Source organism: Colossoma macropomum, unplaced genomic scaffold (genome assembly GCF_904425465.1).
Source record: "Colossoma macropomum unplaced genomic scaffold, Colossoma_macropomum, whole genome shotgun sequence".
NCBI classification, from domain to species: Eukaryota; Metazoa; Chordata; class Actinopteri; order Characiformes; family Serrasalmidae; genus Colossoma; species Colossoma macropomum.
In genome coordinates, this window is record NW_023494803.1 from 8,566,831 (window position 1) to 8,590,835 (window position 24,005).

The 24,005-nt window shown below is 39.5% G+C and overlaps 2 protein-coding genes across 2 annotated transcripts in view; one reads left to right on the top strand and one right to left on the bottom strand.

Moving 5' to 3' along the window:
• The window catches only part of rgs7a (regulator of G protein signaling 7a), a 93,618-nt gene extending 85,569 nt beyond the window's left edge, over nucleotides 1–8,049 (bottom strand). The window contains exon 1 of the mRNA XM_036592826.1: nucleotides 7,755–8,049. The gene's annotated coding sequence lies outside the window, so the exon portion shown is untranslated. The remainder of the gene's footprint in view (nucleotides 1–7,754) is intronic.
• Nucleotides 3,802–23,520, top strand: reep3a (receptor accessory protein 3a). The gene is made up of 8 exons (XM_036592827.1): nucleotides 3,802–4,095; nucleotides 13,153–13,225; nucleotides 13,824–13,900; nucleotides 15,260–15,380; nucleotides 15,754–15,867; nucleotides 18,422–18,557; nucleotides 20,012–20,154; nucleotides 20,827–23,520. The coding sequence occupies exons 1-8, from the start codon at nucleotides 4,064–4,066 to the stop codon at nucleotides 20,899–20,901; spliced, it is 771 nt and encodes a 256-aa protein (XP_036448720.1). The 5' UTR covers nucleotides 3,802–4,063; the 3' UTR covers nucleotides 20,902–23,520.
• Nucleotides 23,521–24,005: the final 485 nt, after the last annotated feature.

Sequence of the window (24,005 nt, forward strand, 5' to 3'; positions counted from 1 at the left end):
AAACTGAATTATGCAGAAATGTTAAAAAAATTATGGAATTACTCTTTAATGCAGCCATGTTTTCACTCTGCATCCGTAGTATTATGCATGCATTGAACTATGAGTGAACCTAGCCTGCTGTGTTGTAGTGAATATCTTGCCAGAGGTTTAGAAGCAGCCTCATAGACAGAGGAAGACATCGGTGCAGACCTAAGCCGGACTCATGCAGGCCTCTGCGTCATGCTGTTGGATACTAGCTTGTCCTTGCCCTCAGTGTAGAGCGGGCTGCTGAGATATGACTGTTGTCCAGTATTCAGACACTCCACCAGTAAAGCTCTCAGTGCTGGCTGAGCTTATCCAATTTAATTTCATCAAGTTCAATTAAAACTTTGTTGGAATAAAAGGCTGCTAACTCATTTCATTTCCTGCTCAACAAAAATCCCCTGTGAAGTATAAACACCTACAGGATTGGATTAACACCTACCGTCTTCATTAAAAGCCAGATGGACACAAATGACCACGGCTAGAGTGAATCCAATTCTGAGGGTTTGGATCTCTAGCAGCAGTGCACAAAGCCAGGAACACACAAACAAACAAGCAAACAAAATCCTGAATAAGATCACATTTAAAGGTATTAGTGACCTTGTCAGTATCCATAGCACAAAATGGATGTTGCCATTAATGTAAATGTGGGTGTTTGGTCATTTGTGTGTGCTTTACAAAGAACCTGCACATTATATTCACCTATATTTTCACTAAAAATTATTATCACTGATGTTTGATCCTCAACATCTCAGCTGCCTTATGAAACAGTACATTATAATTCACTGACATTGTTTTGTATATTTGCATATGTATGTATATACAGGGGCTTTGGGGGCGTGGTTGCACCTTGGCCCCTCTGTATAAAGGGACTTTAAATGTTGTTGTTTCATGTGTTGATGCTGTACTTCATTAGTTTAAAGTGTGGGTGTGTGTTATTTGTGTTCTGATGTGGTGGGCTCGGGATTATTTAGTGTGGGTTGGCTGGTCACTGCTAAGAGTGTACAGGTGACCTTCCCACTGTTTTGGCTGGTTGACAATGTGCATTTTCTGTTTGTGCAAATAAAACAGCACTGCTCATGGCAGAAATAGTGGTCTCTCAACTGTATGAGACACACATACACACACACACACACACACACACACACACACACACTCACGTATATATATATATATATATATATATATATATATATATATATATATCACTGCTGTCAGAGCAAAGCCTCTAAAATCTGATCTATAAATTGGTAACTTTACAGGAGAAGGAAAAAACATACTTCAGTTTTAATGTAAGTCAATGTAACCAGACTTTTTTCAAGGTCATTTTGGATTGTTTCTTTTGGTCCATTCACCATGAAATTTGTACACAATGTAAAGGGCAACAGGCAGGTACATCAAAAACTGAAAAACAACAAAAATGGAGAGTTTTTGTTCATTGTTCATATATATATATATATATATCGCATATCTATATACATGTATGGCAGCTATTCCATTCCAGTGTTTGTTGAATTCCAACACAAGCACACCTCATTCTACTTAATGATGTACTGACTAGGTAATCAAACCAAATCTTATTTAACATGGAAAAGTATGAAAACCACTGCTGTGGCCATCACTATCCGTTTGCAATAGGGCCAACAGGATGGCAAAAACAGTGTTAGTAGTACCTCAAAAGTAATTGGCAATCAAAAATTAACTACTGACCATGCCAGGAGAGCGGAAAAAAGTTTTGAGTGAGGAAAAGAAGCGTTACTGGCAGAGGGATACAGTGAGCATCAGCTTGCTTCCATCCTTACAATTTCAAAGACGGCAGTTCATAAGAACAAGCTCAAGCAGCAGACATTGGGGACAACAAAGCTACAGACTGGCAGAGGGCGAAAAGACTCTCCACTGACCAGGATGACCGCCAATTCACTCGAATGTCGCTCAACAACCGTAGGATGGCCTACGAAAAAAGAATGGCAAACTGCAACTGAGGTGAAGTGCAACAGCAAGGACAGTTTGAAACTCCTAGGGGCTGAAGTAATGCAAAGTTAGAAAAAAAAGCCCTTTGTCAATGAGACAGTGTTCCCCAACTCTGAGGATTGATTTTCCAGCAGGATAAAGCTCCATGCCTCACAGCCAGGTCAATCAAGGTGTGGATGAAGTACCACCAGATGAAGTACCACCAGATCTGCCATCGAACAAAACCAAGCTGCTTGAATTTTTGCACCAGGAGTGGCATAAAGTCACCCAGCAGCAATGTTAAAGACTGCTGTAGAGCAATCAAAGACTCATGAAAGCTGTGAAAGCTTGGGTTATTCCAGCAAATATTGATTTCTGAAATCTTCTTAAGTTGAATATTATTATTGTGTTGTTTAAAAAAATGTGTTGTTTGAAACTTGTTTTCATTGCATGACTTGCGGTCTGAAAACACTGCATCTTTTTTGTTATTCTGACCATTTTCTGCAAAAAAAAATCTAAACAACAATATTTTTATTTGGAATGTGGTAGAAATGCTGTCAATAGTTTATAGAATAAAACAAAAATGTGAATTTTACTCAAACACATACGGGAAGCTGCTGGCTGGTTCTCAGGACTTTGTTTCCTGCAGCTTGGTGTAGTAGCGCCCTCATCTGCTCATTCCTGGAAGTGCTCATCCACTGCAACAGCTCAAGAAGACGCTTAAAAGAGGCTTTATTTATTTGATTAAGTGCTGGCTTTGTGTTCACTTCTTGTTTGGTGCTCCACACCCAACAGCTGCATTCAACAGATGTTATGTGAGAGTAATAGGACTGCACCATTCTTGCTTGTAGCATTACAGTCAACACTGAATCAAGACAGAAACTTTAGAAGCACTCGTGCACTGTGTGTCCAAAGGCATCCAGGCACTCCTTCTATTCTAATTAGTTTCACAATGAATTCACAATGCCAATGGAATGGGACACTCTGCTCAAGCCTAAGGTCACCGTGCCCACTGCTAAGCATGAGCTAATGGGGCCCTGTAGCATTGCACTATAGAGCAGTGGAACTGCGTTCTCAGGAGAAATGGAGCTCCATCCAGTACCTTGGGATGAGTTGGAGTGATCCAGAACTGACCATCCAACATCAGCACCTGACCTCACTAATGCTCTTGTGGCTGAATGCAGAAAGACACTAGTAGTCCTGTGATCAGAAACTGATGTGGTGTTTCTAATAAAGTGGCTAGTGAGTGGAAGTACAAGGGGTGTTTCTAATAAAGTGGCCAGTACGTGGAAGCACAAGGTGGGTGCGTCTAATAAAGTGGCCAGTGAGTGGAAGTACAAAGTATGTGTTTCTAATAAAGTGGCCAATGAGTGGAAGCATACAGTAGGTATTTCCAATAAAGTGGCCAGTGAGTGTAACTACAAGGCAGATGTTTCCAATAAAGTGGCCAGTGAGTGGAAGCACACAGTAGGTATTTCTAATAAAGTGGCCAGTGAGTGGAAGTACAAGGTAGGTGTTTCTAATAAAATGGCCAGTTAGAATAAGTACAAGGTCAGTGATTTCGAATAAATTGGCCTGCACAAGGTAGGTGTTTCTAATAAAGAGGCAATTTAGTGGAAATACAAAGTAGATGGTTCCAATGAAGTGGCTAATAAAGTAATAAAGTAGATAGAGAGTGTATTGGCCTATTCTTCCAATAATAACGGCGTTATAGCAGGCTTACTCTTTCCTCATAAACAAAACTATGAGCTGTCCAATCAGTGCGCTCTGGAGGCGGGCAATGCGGAAAAAACAGCTCTCATTGGCCAGCTCATCTGTCAATCACGCACAACTGCTTCTCTGGCCGAAAACGAACAAAAAAGATGAGAGGGACCAACATGAAGCAACGACACCGACACGTTTCTCACATAGCCTGAAAAATTGAGCTGTTTTGCTATGACAATGCGATAAACAGCTATTTTACCGTTTTATCCGGCTGAATAAGTAGCGAGAGAAAGTTTTAGCCTGACGTTACTCCTAGCAAGCCTGCTACGGTCATTTGTTGCTCTGGAGAAGAAGAGTTCTGCTCAACTGGAGAGAGACACGAAGAAAAATGGTTTCGTGGATTATATCTAGAGCTGTTGTGTGAGTAAAGAAAGGAATAGCGGTAAATGTGTTGATTCTGATTCAGTTGTACCGTGTTAGCTTTTAAATCTGCGGTGTGGCTTCCTTCGCCAGCTTCTTGTTCCAATTTTCCCGGTCCACCTTAAAAGGCGCAGCAGTACGTTGTGTAGAATGTACATTCAGAATATAACGGCTGTACCGTTTAAGGTGGACCGGGAAAATTCGAACAAGAAGCTGGCGAATAGGAAGCCAACTTCAGCCTCGTCTGTGAACATTACTTTGTCTTTCCAATGCCTGCAGATGTTTTTTTCCTGGATTGTGTTGGGGAAAAAAGCTTGTAATGTTCCTGAGGTCCAGTTCTGTTGTAAATAATGGACGACATGACTCTTATTTTTCCTCACTCCACCTTTTAAGTTCCTAATTCGTTTTTGGGGTTTATTTTCATTCTGTTCTGTTGGTTCAGCTCCTGTTCTGCTTTACTGTTTCTCACCTCTCAGTTTGAAGCGTTAGCTTTTTTTATTTTAGACCAAAAAGAGAAGAACAGGGCCTGACAAACTTCAGTTCCTGTGCTGGTAGATGCTGCTCAGAGGTTCCACTGCAGTTTTTTTGAGGAACTTTGTACTGGGCGAGATTTTGGACCCGAGACTTTGGCTTCTTTTACTTCTACTTGAAGGGGGACTCCACCGATTTTTCAGATTTTCTGAATAATCCAGTCCCTGAGATGTAAAGAAAGTCATTCAGAGTGGTTTGGTGTGAAATGGTTCACTGTAGAGAAACTAACTGACTCGGATTTCTTAAAAGTGGTGATGATAAGAACCAGGGGACACCATGTCTACAGCACAAATACAGCCATTTCATGTAATATCCAAGGTGAACCTACATGTGTCTTCTGAATCTTTATATGTAATGTTGACAACGGCAAAATAGTCATAAATCTGAAAAAATACATTTTCTTTGCCTCACAACACCCTCAGGTATCCATCCACCACAAATGGATTAAAATCAAATGATTACAATACGTTTTAGGCCAAAGCTTTATCACAAAACTACCATAAAACGCTGTCTCAGATATCAGACAGTGTATTAATAACCACTTCTTGTAATAACTTCCTGTGAGGGAGCTTTTAGAGGTGGACATCTGGTTCCTATCACCACCACTGTCTTGGTAAGTTTCTCTAGAACGGAGCGCTTCAAACTAAACCACAGTGAATGACTCAGTTTACATCTTAACAAGGGCTGAAAGATTAATCATTTTATATCGAAATCACAATTTAAGTGCAAGAGCTGCAAGGAATTAGATCCTACTCTCTTACAAAAAGAGGTTCTTCAAGGTTCTTAAAAACGATGGTTCTTCAGTAAAGACAGTAGTTCTATTTAGAAACATGGATGCCCGTTTGCAAGACCCATTTGCATGCTTTAACCCTTGTGTGGTGTTGGGGTCTGTGGGACCCATGTTTACCAAAAGAAAACATTATGTGATTTATTATTATTTCAACCTCAGATTCCTTGGTCTTTGCTCGTTTTCTGTGAAGAACATATAAAATAACACATTTTTAGTGCCTTCACACTGTAAACACCCCCTACACATTTACATTACACATGTAGTGTTGGGTGAACCCACGGGGAATAAAAGTGTGGAGGTGCTGTGTCCCTTCACTCTGCTCTCCTCCTACATGGCCTGCTGTTAGTGTGTGTGTATGTGTTTGTATATATGTGTGTGTGTGTGTGTGTGTGTGTGTGTGTGTGTGTCTGTGTGAGGGTGGACAACATGGACAGGCTGCTGACTGGCTACAGCTGCTAAAGGAGAACCCTACGCTGGACACTTGTGATATTTAAAACATCTGGTATTTTTACATAAATTGTTATGGCTGTATTGATTTAAAAAAACAATAATGCGGTGGGTCCACCGGACCACTGAGTAACACACACATCAAGGGTTAAATGGTTCTTTGCATGGTGAAATGGTTCTTGATGGAGAATGTGTTGTATATGGTTCTGTATAGCACCAAAAAGCGTTCTGCTATTGTTACAACATCAAGCTTGTAGCAATAGAAGAACCTTTTGGTGCTATAGAGAACCATATACAACACATTCTCCATAAAACGAAGGTGGTCCTATAGAACCCTTAAAGAACCATCTTTTTACAGTGTGCACTTTAGCAAAAACGTTGTTTTAAGTTTTAAGAGACAAAAACGAACCTAATAAGAGTTTGTGAACTGCCTGTAGATAAGTTAGACCAATCAGAGGCAACCAAACCTCCATGTGTTGTGACATCACACCCACGACTCACTGGCAGTTTGGCACACTGTGTTCAGAGTTCAAGCCTCAAGCCTTGAAATTTAAATTGCAGTTGCAAAATTAGTTGGAAGAATTGCAATTAGACGTTTTCCCCAAATCGTTCAGTTCTAATCTTAACCATTTAATCATGTAGAAATGTGGAGAAATCAGTGGAGTTTCCTTTTAAGTCAAACTGCAGCAACAACACAACAGCATGAGAAATGCTGGTACTCTGAAAAAATGAAAATGTCTAAAACGTAATGCTGTAGTTTTTTGGGGGTTTACAAACAGTGGTGCTCGTTTGAATAATTAAAATAAACCTGAGTGACTTGATCGATTCTAAATTGATTGTTAGTCATATTCTCCAATCTAAGTGACCAAATTCCTATTTCCCCAACATAGAAAGACTGAAAAATCTGTAAATGACTTATTGTGCCCATCTTTTCAAACACGCAAGTGTTCTAAAGCTAATTAGTAACACATAGATATCTCACACAATATGTTGTCCTATTTTATCTCATGACTGCAGCAGTTTAGACATTAAAGTTTTTCTCTTTCTTGTATGACATAACGTTGTTGTTTTGTTGAACAGCCTCGTCTAGCTAGTAAGCTAATGAAAAGACAAAGAGAAAGATTTAAGAAGAACATCGATACTTTGGAGACGAATGGACTTACTTGGGTTTATAATCACTCCAGCTGGTTTCCTGATATGTTTAATCTGCAACGGGAAACTGCCAAACACTAAAAAGTCGTGAGGCTGAAGTCAGCTTCCTCCTTAAATGGTGCAGCAGTTACATTCTGGCACCTCAGGCTGAGATTTAAGGTGGAAGGGGAAAATTCGAACGAGAAGTGACTTCAGCTTTGTGAAAAATTGAATGTTGAGAGATGTTTTACAAGAAACTGTTCCACTTTTGAGGAAAAGGTTCCTGCAGGAGAAGTGAGAAAAGTGTCTATAGCTGAGTTAAAGCCTAAAACAGAGCAATGTAATACTGTGTTTTTGTTTATTTTATATTTTTAGCCTATATTAATACATTAGCACATACACAAGACATATTTACAGCCAAGATAAAAGGTAAAGTGAAATGGACGTTTAATATTGTGACTCCCAAGGTGGTTTGATTTTCGTTGAAAGGACAGAATGGCTCTTAACATTTGGGTTGCCGACCCCTGATTTAGGTAGATATATGTATGTTTTGTATGTCAACAAGTTAACATTTTGCTTTACCTTTATCTGTGTAATAATCATAACACTCAAATGTTTATGTATATGGTTTAAGGCTGTTTAGTGATGGTGCTAAATGTACCTCTCCAGCTTATAGAAGATCCATCTAACTGAATTCACATTCACAGAACATCTCGATAAACTGGTATGTTTTTGAGGTAATACCGACTGACAGGCTCACCCGTTTGACCGGAGGCATTGTTTGTGCTTCATTTCCTCATTATCCTTCTCTGTCTGTCCACACCTGGTCATGCTGCAGGAGCTCCTCTACCTGGCGTCAGCATGTTTTCACTGTACACTTACACACGTGTTTCAAAGTACAGTGACCTCTAAAAACTAGGCCATCAGCGTTTCTTGTCTAGTCTCACTTTGAGGATGTGTCCTTTGGCTGGTCTCCCAGGGAGGAGCCGCACTTTTCCTGTCTGTGTGTATAATGGTAGGTGTGTCATCTCCTTAGTGTTGAGGGTCCAGAACGTTGTGTGCTTCGTCTATGCTAATTACGGTCTCAAGGATCATTGGTTAACTAGCGGAGCTGAGATAAGAATAGCCAAGTCACTGGCTGGTTGCACCTCAGAGGTCATGCTGTGCGTGTTTTGCAAAGCTTATTGCTTTTGTGTTGTTGTTTATTGTCTATTCTAGTCTTGGACGCTAGTGCTTGTCCATTGTTTTGATCTCTGTAGGCCTAAATATGGATATTGAGAGCATTTAACCCTTAAAAGTTTCGCTACACAGTTATGTGCTTATGTTTTTACATAATTAAACACAGTTCCTGCAGGGATCTACAGTGCGAGCATGATGTTTGCATTCCCTCTCTTGTTTTTATAAAATGTGAACATAATTCAGATTTGGGAGCAGCAGTGCGAGAACAGATTTGAGTCACCTACCACTTCATTACACATATTCATCAAGCGGAAACACATGCATGCCACTGGAAAAATCAAATGCTGTCTTAACATGTGTTACAGCCCGGTGAGAAAATTATTTTCCTAAGGAAAAACTCATTTTCCAGATAACAAACTTGCATTGGTGTCCAGTCTGACGGTTCAGTTAAGAACTGCTAGTTAGGCTGTGTTCACATTACCAGGTTGAAGTGGCACAAATCAGATTTTTTGCCCTAATGTGACTCAGGTCTGATGTTTTCTGAGCTGTGTGGACACGCAAATCTGATCTTTTCAAATCCGACCTGAGCTACTGTCATATGTGGTCCTAGATCAGATACGTGTCCGATTTGTGGCCATGCGACCTTAATGTGACGATCAGATCGGATTTCATGTGCTTTTTTTCCACTGCGCGTGCGCCATCATTCAGCGTTACCATGGCAGCAGCGTCGAACAGAAGTTAAAGCCTGTAAACGGTGGAAAAACAACACCTTTTTCACCTTTGTCTCACTCTAACAATGAACAGCTGAGAGCTGATCAGAGTTAATTATCTTCACAGCGAAGCTCGTTCTGCTCGTTTGTTTGTTTGCTGATGATGCACGTGATTCGTTCATTTGTGATTCGTAGGATGTGCGCATGTGGGTCGTTTCAGGACGCCGGTTCATTCACATTAGCGACAGATTTGAGTCACTTACCTAAACGAGTGTGAGCTATTGTGTCAGAGTGTTCGAATATGAGCAGGAAATCGGATTTGAGCAATGAGGCCTGTAAAGTGAACTTAGAGACCTGTGTTTTGCCTTTGCTGTGGTCTTGCAGCAGTGAATGTGTGTATTGTATTTGTTTCAACGCGTATTAACAGAAACCAAGCTCAGCTGCGTATTTGCAGTGCCGTATATTGTATAATGGAAATAAGGTATACTGCAGTGTTTAAAAATTATGACAGTATTTCAGAATGACGATGTGTAAAATTTCTGTTCTACTTTTGAACAGCTGCAAAAACACATTCAACCCATTTTTGTTTTAGAGGGGTCACTAATTGGTGGTGTAAGAGCTCACTGATCATGAAAATCAGAGCCAGGAAAAAGTCAGGTCACTAGTCAGGTCACAGGGACAGGAGGAGTCACTAGTTTCCGAGTCTTAGGCAAATGTTGAGTCTCTGAGGTGCAAGTCCAGGTCGAATCTTGAATCTCTGGTTGGTGAGTCGGAGTTGAGTCCTGAGTCTCTTGAGGTCCAAGTACAGTTGAGTCTCAGGTTTTTGGCTTGTGAGTCTGAGTTGTGTCTCAAGAATCTACTTTGTGAATTAAGTTCAGTTCAGTTTAATTTGATTCAGTTTGGATTTGACTGAAACCCAATTTAGGAACTGAGTGGTAGAAGCACAGGGAGAACGTTAGCGATGTGTTTTGAAGCATGTAAACAGTGTAGGTGGGGTTAGTTCAAGTACACTAAGTGTTAAGTGTCTGCTGATGCAAAAAATCAGAGCTGCTCATTTACCCTCATGTAAATACATTCAAAAATGTACTAAAGATGCCATGCAAATAAAATATATTTCCAATTTGACATACTTGCTTTTCCTCTTGGCAGTCAAAAACATATTTGCCCCATTCTTTTCACTAACCCTGTTCATTTTAACGAAAGCATTTTTTATGTATTTAATTGGAAAGCTTGTCTGGGTCAAACAACATGGATCTATACTGAACAGATGGTGCTTTTCTTGTTAGTGACCGTTACAGCCAGGCCCCCAGTCTGTCCCAGTTATCCCCACCTACAGGATAAGATTTACACTCACTCTGTTTTGGGCTCCATTGTTCATAAACTGTAGATGCTGGTACAGTTTTCGTTCATCAAGTTACAAACAGTGTAAATGTTCTCTTAAAGGTGCAACAGTGGTTTTAATGTCCAGCTGTGAACCTTAAATAAGTTTTTTCAGGTGAAAAGTATGTATTTGTGTCTTTTCATAACCTAATATTTTAAAACGGAACATAAAATAAAAAGCTTGGAGACGAGACGGGGTAAGCTGTGTCAGTACAGCTTAGAAAATATCATTTCAGTAGATCATGATACAGTTATGTTCCTTGTCTAAAGGTACTGAGATGTACCCACCTCAGTGACAAGAGGGGTCCTGCCCCAGTGACAGCTTCGTACCTTTATTTTTGAGATGTGTAGGTTGCTTGTATAAAAATGTTATTAATCTTACTCAAGTAGTTGTAAGTTTATTTAGTTAAAAATAAAACGTGTTATGACTCACTGTTCCTGGTTTCATATTTATTCCAGTAGGAAAGTTTTCTTTCTAGGGTCAATAGAGTAAAACTCTAACCAGACCAATAACCTTTTAACTTTTCGATTGTGAGTCAGCTATGAAAACAGTGCTCATCGACGAAAACTCTCTGTATCTCTCTCTGTATCTCTCTCTCTCTCCAGGAGGATAATGACTAATGCATGACTGCCTGCTTTGTGACTCTACTGTTTAACCTCTTAGGCTCTTTTGTTTCTTTCCTGTCCAGCAGCTACTTTTAACTGAGCATCGCCTGGCTCGCTCTTAGCTCGACAACATGAAGCCTCTTTTTTTTTCATTTTGGCACAGAGCGGCCTTTTGTTTGAGCTCTGGATCAGCAGGTTGGTGTAGTTTGGATGTGTTCTGTTCTTTTTTTAACATAAATTGCCCAAAACAAAGTTTAAAGTTTAAGCGTCAGTCTGCGTTTGGTTGTGTGTGGAGCAGAGATGTTTTAGGGTGGAGAAGCTGTTATGTAATGGATGGAAATATTCCAGCAGCTCCTCACTGCGTGCACACACACACACACACGCACTCACACACACACACAGAATACTGTAGACGGTATCAGGCGGTGCTGTCGTTCCCATAGTTACATGAAAATTTACTGTGGTGGAAGCAGCCGGGCTCGCAGCAAAGGCCGCTCCGTTCCCATAAATTCGCAACAAGTGCAGTGAGGTATTCAGCACCTCTTTGAGAAACGGTTTTTTCAGCTCCCTCCCTTTGGCTCCACTCCTATTAGGTGCAAAGCTCGGCTTAACAGTCCGGATTGTGCTTGGCAGTTCGTCCCTGTTTCAGTTCGTATAAAACTTGTACGTCAGTAGTTAATTTTAAAGTGATGGTTCAGCCAAAAATGTGGTGCCTCGTGGAGAGGACTCACAGACTTGCTGCTGTCCTAGCAAACTTTCCATGAAGGTCCCACTAGAGACTTTACATTTAGTTACATTTTAATGACGTCTGCTGTACAGCTTGACATACGAGCTGCGCAGTATATGTTAAAATTGTTGTCTGTTTTTTTATGCGTGATGTGATATTTTGCCTCTAACTTTGTGTATGAAGTATATGACGTGCGCATCAGCTGTCACATGATGTATATGTAACACTGGCCCTCTGTCATATCACAAAATATCACACAAATAAAGAGCGAAAAAAGAACAATTTGACCTCTATAAAATGTAAACAAATAGAAATTTTTCTTTAACCCCTCAAATGTCCAGGGGCCACCGGTGGGCCCAAAGTTTTATTACACACTTCTATGACCTAAAAACAGCTCAGCCAGTTTACATTGAAGTTACTGAATAATAAGCATTAGTGTGTAATAAGCCTGGGAGTCTATGCTTATAATATTGTGTAATGTCCCCATTGATGTCATCATAGAGGTGAGCATGGGTTCATTAACTTTATAAATCGCTGTTGTTGGAACAAAACCTTGTATCTCCAATTTTTTTGTTTTCCAGTTTTTCACATAATTTGAAAATGCCTGTTGTCCTTTACATTGTCTGTATATTTCATGACCAAAAAATGATTTTAAAAAACTCTGGTTCCAATGACTTACATTAAAAGTAAGGTATGTTTTTTCCTTCTCCTGTAATATTAACATTTTGGAGATACAGGGTTTTATTCAAACAACAGCGAAATGCTAACAGATGTCATCAGATACCGTGATAATTTTGCAAAATATTGTGAGTTGCATCAGTGTTTTCCTGCACTGTTGTTAAATAATCGCAGATAGATTTGCTTGTAGGACGGTTTAGATATGCAGGTTTCCTGATGCTGATTGGTGGGTTATAAACAACGTCCTCATAGGAAAGTCTGTTCACTCAACAGCCGTCTTGGTAACACCGCCTGGCAGTTATTTCCAGCCATACAAGATCAGATGCCTATCTGTTTGAATGGGGAGAGATGTATAAAACTGGAACTACAAGGCAAAATAATACTTCAAAAACATGTTTGTAATCACAGATAAATTCTGACAACAAAACATTAACAGTTTATACCATTTGCCTCAAATAACGCAAAAACGCAATTTTTTAGCTAGTTCTGGCTACTGCACTTGCACAGATCTCCACAACAAGAGGGGCTTTTCCCAGTAGCGGATTAATCAGTAAGCTGATTGGCTCTTTTTATGAAAGGGTGGGACTTTCCTCGTCAACAGATGCCACGATGAGTGCTACAGGCTTTCCCATTCATACTTCGACCACTGACCGTTCTCCTCCTTTTTAATGTTTATGGTTTCATTACTTGTTAGCCACATTAGCCTCATACTTCCAGTGTAAAACTAAAGAAGCAAACTTCAGACACTTAACATGTCTTGGCTGATCAACTACATGTGGCATAGGAGGGAAATTGAATTTGCTGTGAAGCGTTGCTTTAAAAGAATGAAAAACATGCTTGCTTATTATATGAAGTGTTTGCGTGTTTTTCTGTTTCAGCCTTGTGTTCGGGACACTTTATCCAGCGTACTACTCCTACAAAGCAGTCAGGACCAAGAATGTAAAAGAATACGTAAGTGCACTGAACAGCAATCCCTGTTTACGCCATGCTTCATTAACAATCAAGAAATAATGTAATTTTATTATTATGGCTTAAGAGCCTTTAATATTAAACACTACCCACCATCATGATGACTGAATTTATTAAACGTTCTACTGAGTTTCAAAATATTCTATATCACAGCCAACTATTATTTATTTATTTGCTTGTTTGATTCTATATTTGTTTGTAATCAAATATATAAAGGGAGAAATTCAGCTGGTGTATCACCCACTACTATATGTCAGTTATTATCAAGCACTCTGTTGACGTCTAATTGTCAGTTGTTGCTAAGTACTCAGTCAAACACAGTTATTACATGATGGTGGTGTTTATTGTGCTGAATCAGCATTTGCATGTCCAATACAGAGGAAGTTAGAGGGGTTTGTCTTTCATCCCGGTGGACTCATATAGCTGACCACAGGGCAGTAAACCAAGACAGAGAAGTACAGCAATTCTATCTGTTCCGTGCCATGGCTTTACCCTCCTTCCTTTTCTCATTTCCTTTTCCTCGGTGTGGCTCTGTACGTGTGTGTGTGTGTGTGTGTGTGTGTGTGTGTGTGTGTTACAGGTTCGTTGGATGATGTATTGGATCGTGTTCGCTCTTTACACTGTAGTGGAGACAATCACAGACCTCTCCTTGGCATGGTGAGATACACAACCTACACTGAAACAGTACTGAATGGAAAATCATTTAGTTTAAGTTTAAGCTAAACTGACCAAACTCTCTCACACATGCACACACACACACACACACACACACACACACACACACTTTCTAAGCTGCTTATCCTTCTGGGTCGTGGGGGGAGCTGGAGCCTGGGCGGAAGGCAGGAAACACCCTGGACAGGTCGCCGGTGCACACACACCGAGGGGCAAGTTATGTCCATTTGGCCTAACTGCTTGCCTTTGGACTGTAGGAGGAGACTGACCAAACTGTAATGTTAAAATTTAGGCTGTCAAATAATTCAAAAAACTAGTTGTGATTTATTGCATTCTTTAAATATAGTTAATTGTGATTGATTGTAGTCTTATTTGTACAGATTTGACCATATAAGCGTCAAAATAAGCCTCATTGGAATGTATTTATTACTCTCGATAATTCATTAACAGTATTTTAATTATATGAATGCGGGTTTGTTTGCTGAATTACTGATCTTGCCGACATCACTGCTGTGTTTTGCTTGTAAACTTCTGTGATGGGCAAATTCATGGTATTGCAGTAGCTGGAAACAGTTTGTTTCACCAAGAGAGTCATTATTTAAAAGCTGTATTTAAACAAGAGAGCTATCATAGCAACATACCATGCACTACAGCTGGGATTCAGTCTGCACAGCTGCAGTTGATTTGAAGTGTCTAATTAGGATAGTGCATTAACGGTATGAAAAAAAATGTTGTTAATCATTCAACACATTAACAGGTTAGCTTTGACAAAATTTATAATCAACTTTAGTAATATTTAATATAGTATTTACTCATTTTTGGCTTCTATAAAATCTCAGGCTGTTTTCATCTGTCAATATGCAAAAAAATAAAACCTGGTTTATTGTGTTTGTTGTCTATTTTCTGCAACTGTGTAAATCGTTCATTTATGCATTCAGTGTACAATCAAGAACTGGCAGTTATATCAGTCAGTAAAGCACTGTTTAACTGAAACTGCTAGAGTATAAAATGAAAATCTTAAATAGAAATACAAAATTATGTCAGCTGACATCATTGATTATTAGTTTTAGCCCCCTGAAATTGCCATTGGCACAAAAACTTCCAGCCCTTAAATAATAATTGAAGGTCAGAATATTTACATGTCTAATCATAAGCCATTTTATTCAGCAGGTCCTCATCAGTATCATATAGACTGCACTGTACTTGTTCAGGCTGATATAAAGTAGATCCAGAGTGATCAGACCAGTTCTGTGTCACATGACGTGCTCTGAAACTCCCCCAGGAACTGCTGTCGTTTTTCATCGCTTCATTCCTCAGTTATAATAGTTTTCTCTGTGTTTGCAGGTTCCCGTTGTACTACGAGCTGAAAGTGGCTTTTGTTATCTGGCTGCTGTCGCCGTACACCAGAGGAGCCAGTCTGATCTACAGGAAGTTCCTGCACCCCCTGCTGGCCTCCAGAGAAAGGGTACGCATTTATCAACCTCACAAATGCATTGGTATTTGGAAAAAAGTCCTAAACATTGAACACACTTCTGCACATTTTAATGTTACTGTTAATTTGCTAAATTTAACATATTGGGGAAAATTAAACATAAAATGTGGCCTGTGTAAAGGTTTTTAGATTTTATGTTCTATTTTACTGTATTTCTTAAATTATTTTCACTAGAAAATCTAACAAAACTTGTGAATTTGACCAAAGAAATTCAAACTTTTGCAGATGACAGTACATACACTGATGTGTTAATTGCCCTGGGCACTGTTTTAACACAAACACTGAAATTACTAAAGGTAACAACATTCAGGATGTTTTCTTGATGTGTTTACGTATTTATTTACAGGAAATAGATGATTATATCGTCCAGGCCAAAGAGAGGAGCTACGAGACGATGGTGAGCTTTGGCAGGCAAGGCCTGAGCATCGCCGCTACCGCTGCTGTCTCTGCTGCAGTCAAGGTAATAAAAACATGCTCAAATACACAACACGTTCAAATACGCAAACATACTGACGCAAACTCTCTCAAGTATGCTTTCACACACATATAAACAGACTCAGGTTTAGGCTGCTGTCGGGGTAACAGACACAAACACTCAGACACTCAGACCCTCACAGCATATCTCGCAAAGAAGTACATCTGGTGGTGGATCATTCTCAGTACCAGCCCAACACACACTAACACACCACCACCACGTCAGTGTTACTGCAGTGCTGGGAATGATCCACCACCCAAATAATACCTGCTCTTTGGGGGTCCGGTGGGGGTCCTGACCACTGAAGAACAGGGTAACAGAGTATGCAGAGAAACAGATGAGCTACAGTCTGTAATTGTAGAACTATAGAGTGCTTCTATATGGTCAGTGGAGCTGATAAAATGGACAGTGAGTGTAGAAACAAGGAGGTGTACTTAATGATGTGGCCAGTTGGTGAATACTATGAGCATCAAAAGTATAACTTTGAAGGTGACAGTTTAACTGCATTGATTTAAGAATGTTTGAATTGAGGACATTATATGCACAAAAGTTTGTGGACCTGCTCATCCCAGCGTTTCTTCAGAAATCAAAGGTATTTATAGGGTATTATGTTTGGGAAGGCTCTACACCAGATGTTGGAGTATTGCTGTGAGGATTTAGTTGCATTCAGCCACAAAAGCATTAGTGAGGTCAGGTACTGATGTTAGATGGTTAGTTCTGGACACTCCAACTCACCCCAGAGATACTGGACGGCGCTCCATTACTTCAGATAACACAGTTCCACTGCCCTATAGTGCAATGCTGGGGGGCTTAATACCCTTCTAGTCCATGCTTGGCACTGGGCATGGTGACCTTAGGCTGATGTACAGCTGCTCCAAAGCATCCCATTCTATTTGCAGCTCTTTTGTAGGGAGATCATACACCTGTGCCAGAATACTGAATACTTTTGGACAGTGTGTCCAAAGTCCTTGTGTATCTAGACACACCTAGCATGTGTGTTTTATTTTGATCAAAGTCAGACTAATTTGAAATGTAAAAAAGGAATGAAATAGACATTGTTTTATTTTTGTTGTGCCACTACTATGTTCTTATATGTTCCACTCCTACATGAACTGTATGTGATGAAGTGCAGTCGAATCAAAATGTTGTTGAGGTCAAAGATTTACTCTCCTACTGTATACTTACCCACCAACAGCACTCCTGTGCAAAAAATGGGCTAAGCCCAGAATAGGATGGGTTTTACTGATGGTTTTTTCCTGGTCAGAGATTTAAACCCTATAGAGAATATTTGGTCTCACAGTAAATACAAACTAGCTTGGCAAAGTTTTTCAACAGTTTAAAGCCATCAGTGCTGTGTGGAACAACACCAACTCTTTCTGTAAAAGGCTGTCTGCAAGTTTACCCGCTTCAACATTTAAAGAAGTCAAAGGGAAAAGCTAGCCCATATTACGTCACTTTTACCATTGTGTTACCATTATAAGCTTTATGTTTCACCATTTTGGGATTGACCCATTTGTTGTATGGGAGTGTACTTCTTGCCCTTGTCTCTAGCTTTCCTGCAGAAAATGCTTCTGTATGCAGCGCTGCCTTATTTCTCTACACAGCTGCCATTTTTGTTGTTTTTCTACTTTGCTCTTATGTTTTGTTTTACAATTACCTCTCCTTTTTTCTCTCTACTTCTTTTTCTTTCTCTTCTCTCTGTGCGCTAGACTAACCATATGCAAAGATCTCTGTACCTGACTAAGGGTGGTGGAGCTGCAGGTAACGTCTCATTTGTTTGTGCTCTGCTTAGGGTGGCTTTATATGCACACAAACACACACTACACATAGTAACAGAACTAACTGACCGTCCTTTATGCCAGTTCGTGCTTAACGAATTAGTTGTAGTTTTAGCATCACATTTAAGAGAATAGCTTTGAATCCTCGGTTTGCTGTCAGTTTTGAATGGACTTTTGGTAGAAAAATTTTTGGTGGCACAAATAAAAGATACTTGAATGTGTGGTTAGATTTGAAATGAGGTTTTTGGCTATTTGTAAGTATAGGCATATTAAAGGTCCCATATACACATATTAAAGCCCATATGCTGATTTTTTTCATTTTTATGTGACCATTTTTTAACATCTCTTCATATAGAAGGGCTGGTTTTTTACTGTTTCTTTAAGACTGATATATGTAAATGAGGTCTGGTTGCCTGCTTGTATTACGCCTTATACAAAAAGCAGGTCAGGCTGAAATACAGCATGTAACTATTGTGTATGGACAGAGGGGTGAATATATGTAAATGCATTGTTTTTGTGACATCACAAATACAGTAAATTCAAACCAGGTTGTTTTTGCTGCTTTATTTTTATATATGGACTGTATGGACTAGAAAGTGAACAGTATGTTGTTTCTGTATGAAAATATGAGGAAAATCTGTCTTTCTAAGATATGGGCCCTTTAAAGTACTCTCTCCTCCATATATCTTTGAGCATTTGGGCTTCAGCATAAGTGATTGATTTGGGGGTGATTGTTTTTGGTCACATGGCTGTTTCCACAGGGACAGGGCGCCATCAGTGAGCGTCTGCGGAGCTTCAGCATTCCTGACATCACACAGGTCCCTTCTGACCAATCGGCTTTCGGCAGATCTCTCCAGCGGGCCAGTCAGAATTCAAACCCCAGCATGGAGGACTCTGGTAGGCTCACTATCACAGGAAGATGTAATCTACTTTAAATGTATACCCTTACTTGCCTCAGTATGTTGTGCAGGTTTGTTGAGAGTTAAATGAACTTAAATGTCAGAAGCTTAAATCATTTTGAGATTGAGAAGAGTTCTTGTCTTGTGATGCTAGTTAGGGTGACTGTATTTTGATTTTGGACACTGGGGCTAGGAGAGCAGCACAGGGCAGACTGTAGAAAGCAAATGTCAACATGAAAGCTAAGCCAAATCCTGGATAATTTTAGCCAATGTAGAAATCCCAGCCAGATGCATTTTTAGGTCCCAAAAAGAGCATGTGTTCTGGAAAAAGGCTGTATGGTCGCTGTAGTGGTAGTAAACTGTGCCAAGATTTATGTCCAGTCTAAATCTCTAAACTCTGAATCCGTAGCCTCCATTCTCATGGAATGAGAGGCTACGGACCTCTTGGACCTTTGTTCTGTGATGTTCACAATGCTAAACGTCATCACGCTGAACCGGTGAGGCTGGAGGGAGCGTTTCTTGGATCTCCTCCTTTTTTATTTTAGTCTAAGTGCAATTTGTGATGGATTTCTGCTAAAGCCAGCATCCCAATCAGACAGATTGTGCAGAAAGTCTCATGTTATCTTCTATACAGCCTTGATTAATGGCCACCACTGTCTGAACAGTGGTCATCCTGTAACACAATGTACAGAAACTGTCTTTCACCTGTGGTCATCCTGCAACACTCTCCACAGTCCATGTTATCTTCTATACAGCCTTGATTAATAGATGAATGAAAGAGCTTGGCAGCCCTCTTCACAGTTTAATATATATAGTAATTCAGGGGAAGACTGAAGATTTAGATTACCCATTAAAGTCTGAATTGGCTTCATAATCTGAAGAAGTTATCATCCTGAAACATAGAAACTCCAGGAATATTTCTCCCCCCACTATACTCGTCTCAGGGCAAGTGACTATAAACTTGACAAAACTGTGAACCTCTTTTTTATGGCAAATTTTCAGTAACATTTGAAGAGAAGACATAATTTTCATCATCCTCTAGTGGTCAGATTAGGGTAAAACCACACTGTGATGAGTTGAAATGGTACAGAGCCCTGTTGCTGCTTAACTGGCACATCTGGTGAGTGCAGGATTTCTATTGGGAGCACTACAAACACTATACACGTGTCTGTATTGTTATGCTAAATTACAGTGATCACTTTGGGTTGTAAGATTGTATTTCTGCAGGTTACCTGCTTCCTGTGATTAAGCAGGTACACTCTCTACAACAGCACCTTCTCAGCTATCCTCTGTATGGTTGGTTATAAAATAAAAACAATTTTTTTAGGTGAGATTCAATTTTAGAGAAAACTATTTCATCCCGATTCATTCACCCTTTTTTTATAGATATGGTTCCGATCTTGTAACAGTTGAATGAATTTCAGTCCTTCTTTTGTGTGTTTCTGTTCTCAGAGCATTACCCATATAAACAGGAAGAGGATGGGCATGAAGAGGAAGTAGACGGAGCATATTTGGAGGATGAGTCATCGCTGCCGAAAGGTCTGCGCAGATCACAGAGTGTGAAGATCACCCGTTCCAAAGCAGTGCGCAAAGAGGTGTGTACATATGCATATGCGGGTGTGTCTTTTTCATATGAACTTAAAAACGTCATAATGATGATTTTCAGTGCAGAGTAAAAAAAGTTTTTTTGTTGGAGATGCTGGGTTTTCTCACTACATTGCTGACTAACTGTCTGCCATTGTATGTATTGTTAATGTATTAGTCACCTCACATAAATATGTATGTATATAATGTGCATGTATAATAATTAGTGGTGCACCAATCTGATTTTTTTGGCCAAAACCGAAGCAAATATTGAGGACACACTTGGTCAAAACTTAGAAAAGGTGTCAATAAATAAAAACAGTTTCCAAAAAATAAACATAGTAAAAGTATTACAGGATGTAGACTAATGAATGTGCTACGAAATCCACCATCCTCAATAAGGGGAGAATGGTTGGTCATCTAAGGCAAAGAATTCTATTATTTTCTAGGTTTTAATTTGCACTTTTGTTGTCCTTTTAAAACTCATTTTGCCACTTATTTGTAGACCTATTTAATATTTACAGTCAAATTTTTTTGCTGTTTTTCCCGTTTGGCAAAAACCAAAAGCACAATTTTTGAGCAGTTTTTGTGGCCAAAATTTTGGTGCATCCCTAATGATAATTCATAACTTTTAAGATAGTATTTTCATAGTAATGTGTCTGTTTCTGTGTGTGCCTGCGCAGCCTCGATATGGCTCACTGAAGATTAAAAGCAGAAGGAGGCCGATGATCACTTCCAGCACGTTTGAACAGCCCTGATCAACCCAAAATCATCTTTATAGAGGAGCCTCTGTATGGACGACTTGGTCATTCTGTACCACACTCCAGAGAAACCTCTATATTAACAGCCTTAATCATCCTGTAATATACGAGAGGTGTCAGTAGGAACAGCCTTGATCATCCTGTAACAGATACAACAGAACCCTCTATATGAACAGCCCTGGTCATCCTGTAACAAACACCAAAGAAGCCTTAGTCATTCCATACTGTGCTCCAGGGGAGACTCCATAGTAACAATTTTCATCATGTCATCACATCAGTCATCCTGTAACACACAACAGAAGCTTCTAAATCAACATCCTGTAACACAGTCCACAGAACCTTCTGCATGTACGGGCATGGTCATACATTCTGTGGACATTCTGCAAAGGAACATCTTCATAAACTGGCCTGGTCATCCCGTACCGTGCTCCAAAGAAACCGTCATATTAACCACATTCCCCATCATGTAGCGCACCAAAGAACAGCTGTCCACTGAAACTAATGTCTGAACAGTGGTCATCCTGTAACACAATGTACAGAAACTGTCTTTCACCTGTGGTCATCCTGCAACACTCTCCACAGTAGCTTCTGTCTGAACAGTCTTGGTCATCCTGAAACACAGTCCACAGAAACTAACGTCTGAATAACTGTGCTCATCCTGCAACACTTCACAAAGGCTAAGAACTGGCGTGGTCATCTTCTAACACAGTCCAGAAAACTAATGTCTGAACAGCTGTGTTTATCTTGTAACACTTAGAAACTTCTGTATGAACAGCTGTGGTCATCCTGTAGCAATCTCTGCAGAAACGTCAGTATGAATGGCCATGGTCATCCTGTAACACGGTCCATAGAATCTAATGTCTATACTGCTGTGGTCATCCTGTAACACTCTCCAAAGATGTTTCTGTATGAACAGCTCTGGTCATCCTGTAACATTCTCTGCAAAAGCTTCAGTATGAAAAGTCGTGGTCATTCACTATTCACAGAAGCTCCTGTATGAACAACTATGGTTTTTCTGTAACACTGTCAGTGGAAACTTCTGTTTGAACAACAGTGGTCATCCTGTGACATAGTCCAAAGATACTTCTGTATGAACAGCCGTAGTCATCCAGTAGCATGGTACACAGAAGCCTTTGTATGACCAGTCATAGTCATCTTGAAACACTGTCAGTGGAAGCTTCTACTGTGGTCATCTGGTCCAAAGAAACTTTTGTATGAACAGCCGTGGTCATCCTGTAACATGCGGCATATCTCGCTGAACACTACGGTGAGGACTCCACCCTGAATCTGCAGCCCTGTTCATTACTGCACATCTTCACATTCATAGCATGTTTGTCAGTTTGTTGCTTTGTTTTAATGTTTTTCACCAACAAACCTACATTGGAAAGTGCTTTTTTCATTTCTGCATGAATCTTTTTAGAAGGTATTTAGTTATTTTCTATTTAAAGTCTTAAAAGGACGACATCAGTCGACAGTATGGATGGTAAATTGAACTTAATGGCCTTGTAAATTGTTTGTATCTTTATGTAGATGAATTCTGCACAAAGGCCGTCTTCACATCCAACACTGAGTGCGTTTACATGCACTCAATAATCCGATCATAATCGGATTTCTGCAGTTGTTCGATTATTCAAATGGTCATGTAAACACCATATTATTATGATTATTAAGTGCATGTAAACGTACTCATTAATACGCGTCCTCCGATCATAAGTGAACAGCGCTGACTACTGTGTGAATGCGGTCCAGTGTATCTCCAAGATCTGAATTGCTCAAACCACCTTTGGATGGGTTCTAGTCACAAAATCTGATCACCTGGTCGCTGGAGACACATTTGAGACACATGGATTTATCAGGTCAAAACAGCTGTACGTCTCACTGTCCACTCATAATCAGATCAGTGGAGACGCGTGTTCCTACCAAGTGTGAGCAGGGCCAGGTGAAGACCCAAAGATTTAAAATCTGCATTTTGGACCTTATCGTCTTACTGTACTATGCATTGCGATGTGAGAAATCACATCATGAAAAACTGAGTAAATTAGGAATTAGCTGAATAATGAGTGCTGTTATATATTACTTACGCACTGCAGGCTATCTTCAGCGTTTCAGACTAACTCTGCCTCTTATATGTGAGTTAGAGAGCGAGAATGAGGTGATATTTCGTGCCTCTTGTTTACACTTTAAATATTTTCTCTGCCTTTTAATTCTATGATTATGTTCAGCTCCGTTTCTTACAACAGTATTTGCAAATGCTGTCTCCAAACTGAATGTATAGACTGTTTTCTAATACACTAAGCGCAGTGCTTTTGCAGTGGATTTAATTATAATTTTTAGTCTAGTTTAGGGTTTCATTGAATTATTATTATTATTATTATTATTATATTATTATTATTATTGCTCTATAAAAGGAGAAAACGGTTTGGTCCGTAAAGAAAGTAAATGCGAAATATTTGTCAGTGTGAGTTCTGTGGTTTGTTAGGTTTTCAGTGTTTGCCTTTACAGTGTTGAACTGCAGTTTACTCGTAATGTGTGTATAGAGGTGGGTGATATGGCAATAATACATTTTGTCCCCTTGGAATTATAAAATATAAACATGTTGCTGAAACTCTGCCTGTTTTCTTTCAGAAATTGGGGGTCTTTGCAACAAAAATTAATTTCATTCATCCATCTTTTCTTTTTCTTCTTTGTCCCAAAATAAGACATTTTGGCTCATTAGAGTCACATTTCTGATATAAAACAAAACCTTATACAGCCTTTAAACTGACCTTGCTGGGACAGTTTATTACAATAGCTGGTTCCTGTCTAACCTAAAGGAAACTTAAGCTAATGGTCCCTACCTAGAATTGACCTCTGCACTCGACAAAATATTTAGCACTGACCTTTATACTTAATCTATCAATCGATGCTCTTTTGAATAAGGAAAGGATAATTTGTCCTAAAACAAGAAATGTCATAAAAAATAAGTAAATAATGCATCATAAAAATGTCAAAATGCATTAAATTTCACTTTCTGATAATGTAGACACTGTTACAACACTAACTTTATGTTTTTAGACAAATTATGAATAAACTGTTTGTGTTTCCTTGAAAATCATTTCTTC

What these genes read in the sequence shown, in the direction of transcription:
- reep3a (XM_036592827.1), top strand. Translation starts at nt 4,064, where the DNA reads ATGGTTTCGTGGATTATATCTAGAGCTGTTGT. An exon ending in CCAAGAATGTAAAAGAATAC is followed by an intron (nt 13,226 to 13,823) that starts GTAAGTGCACTG and finishes TGTGTGTTACAG; the next exon opens with GTTCGTTGGATGATGTATTG. An exon ending in TGCTGGCCTCCAGAGAAAGG is followed by an intron (nt 15,381 to 15,753) that starts GTACGCATTTAT and finishes ATTTATTTACAG; the next exon opens with GAAATAGATGATTATATCGT.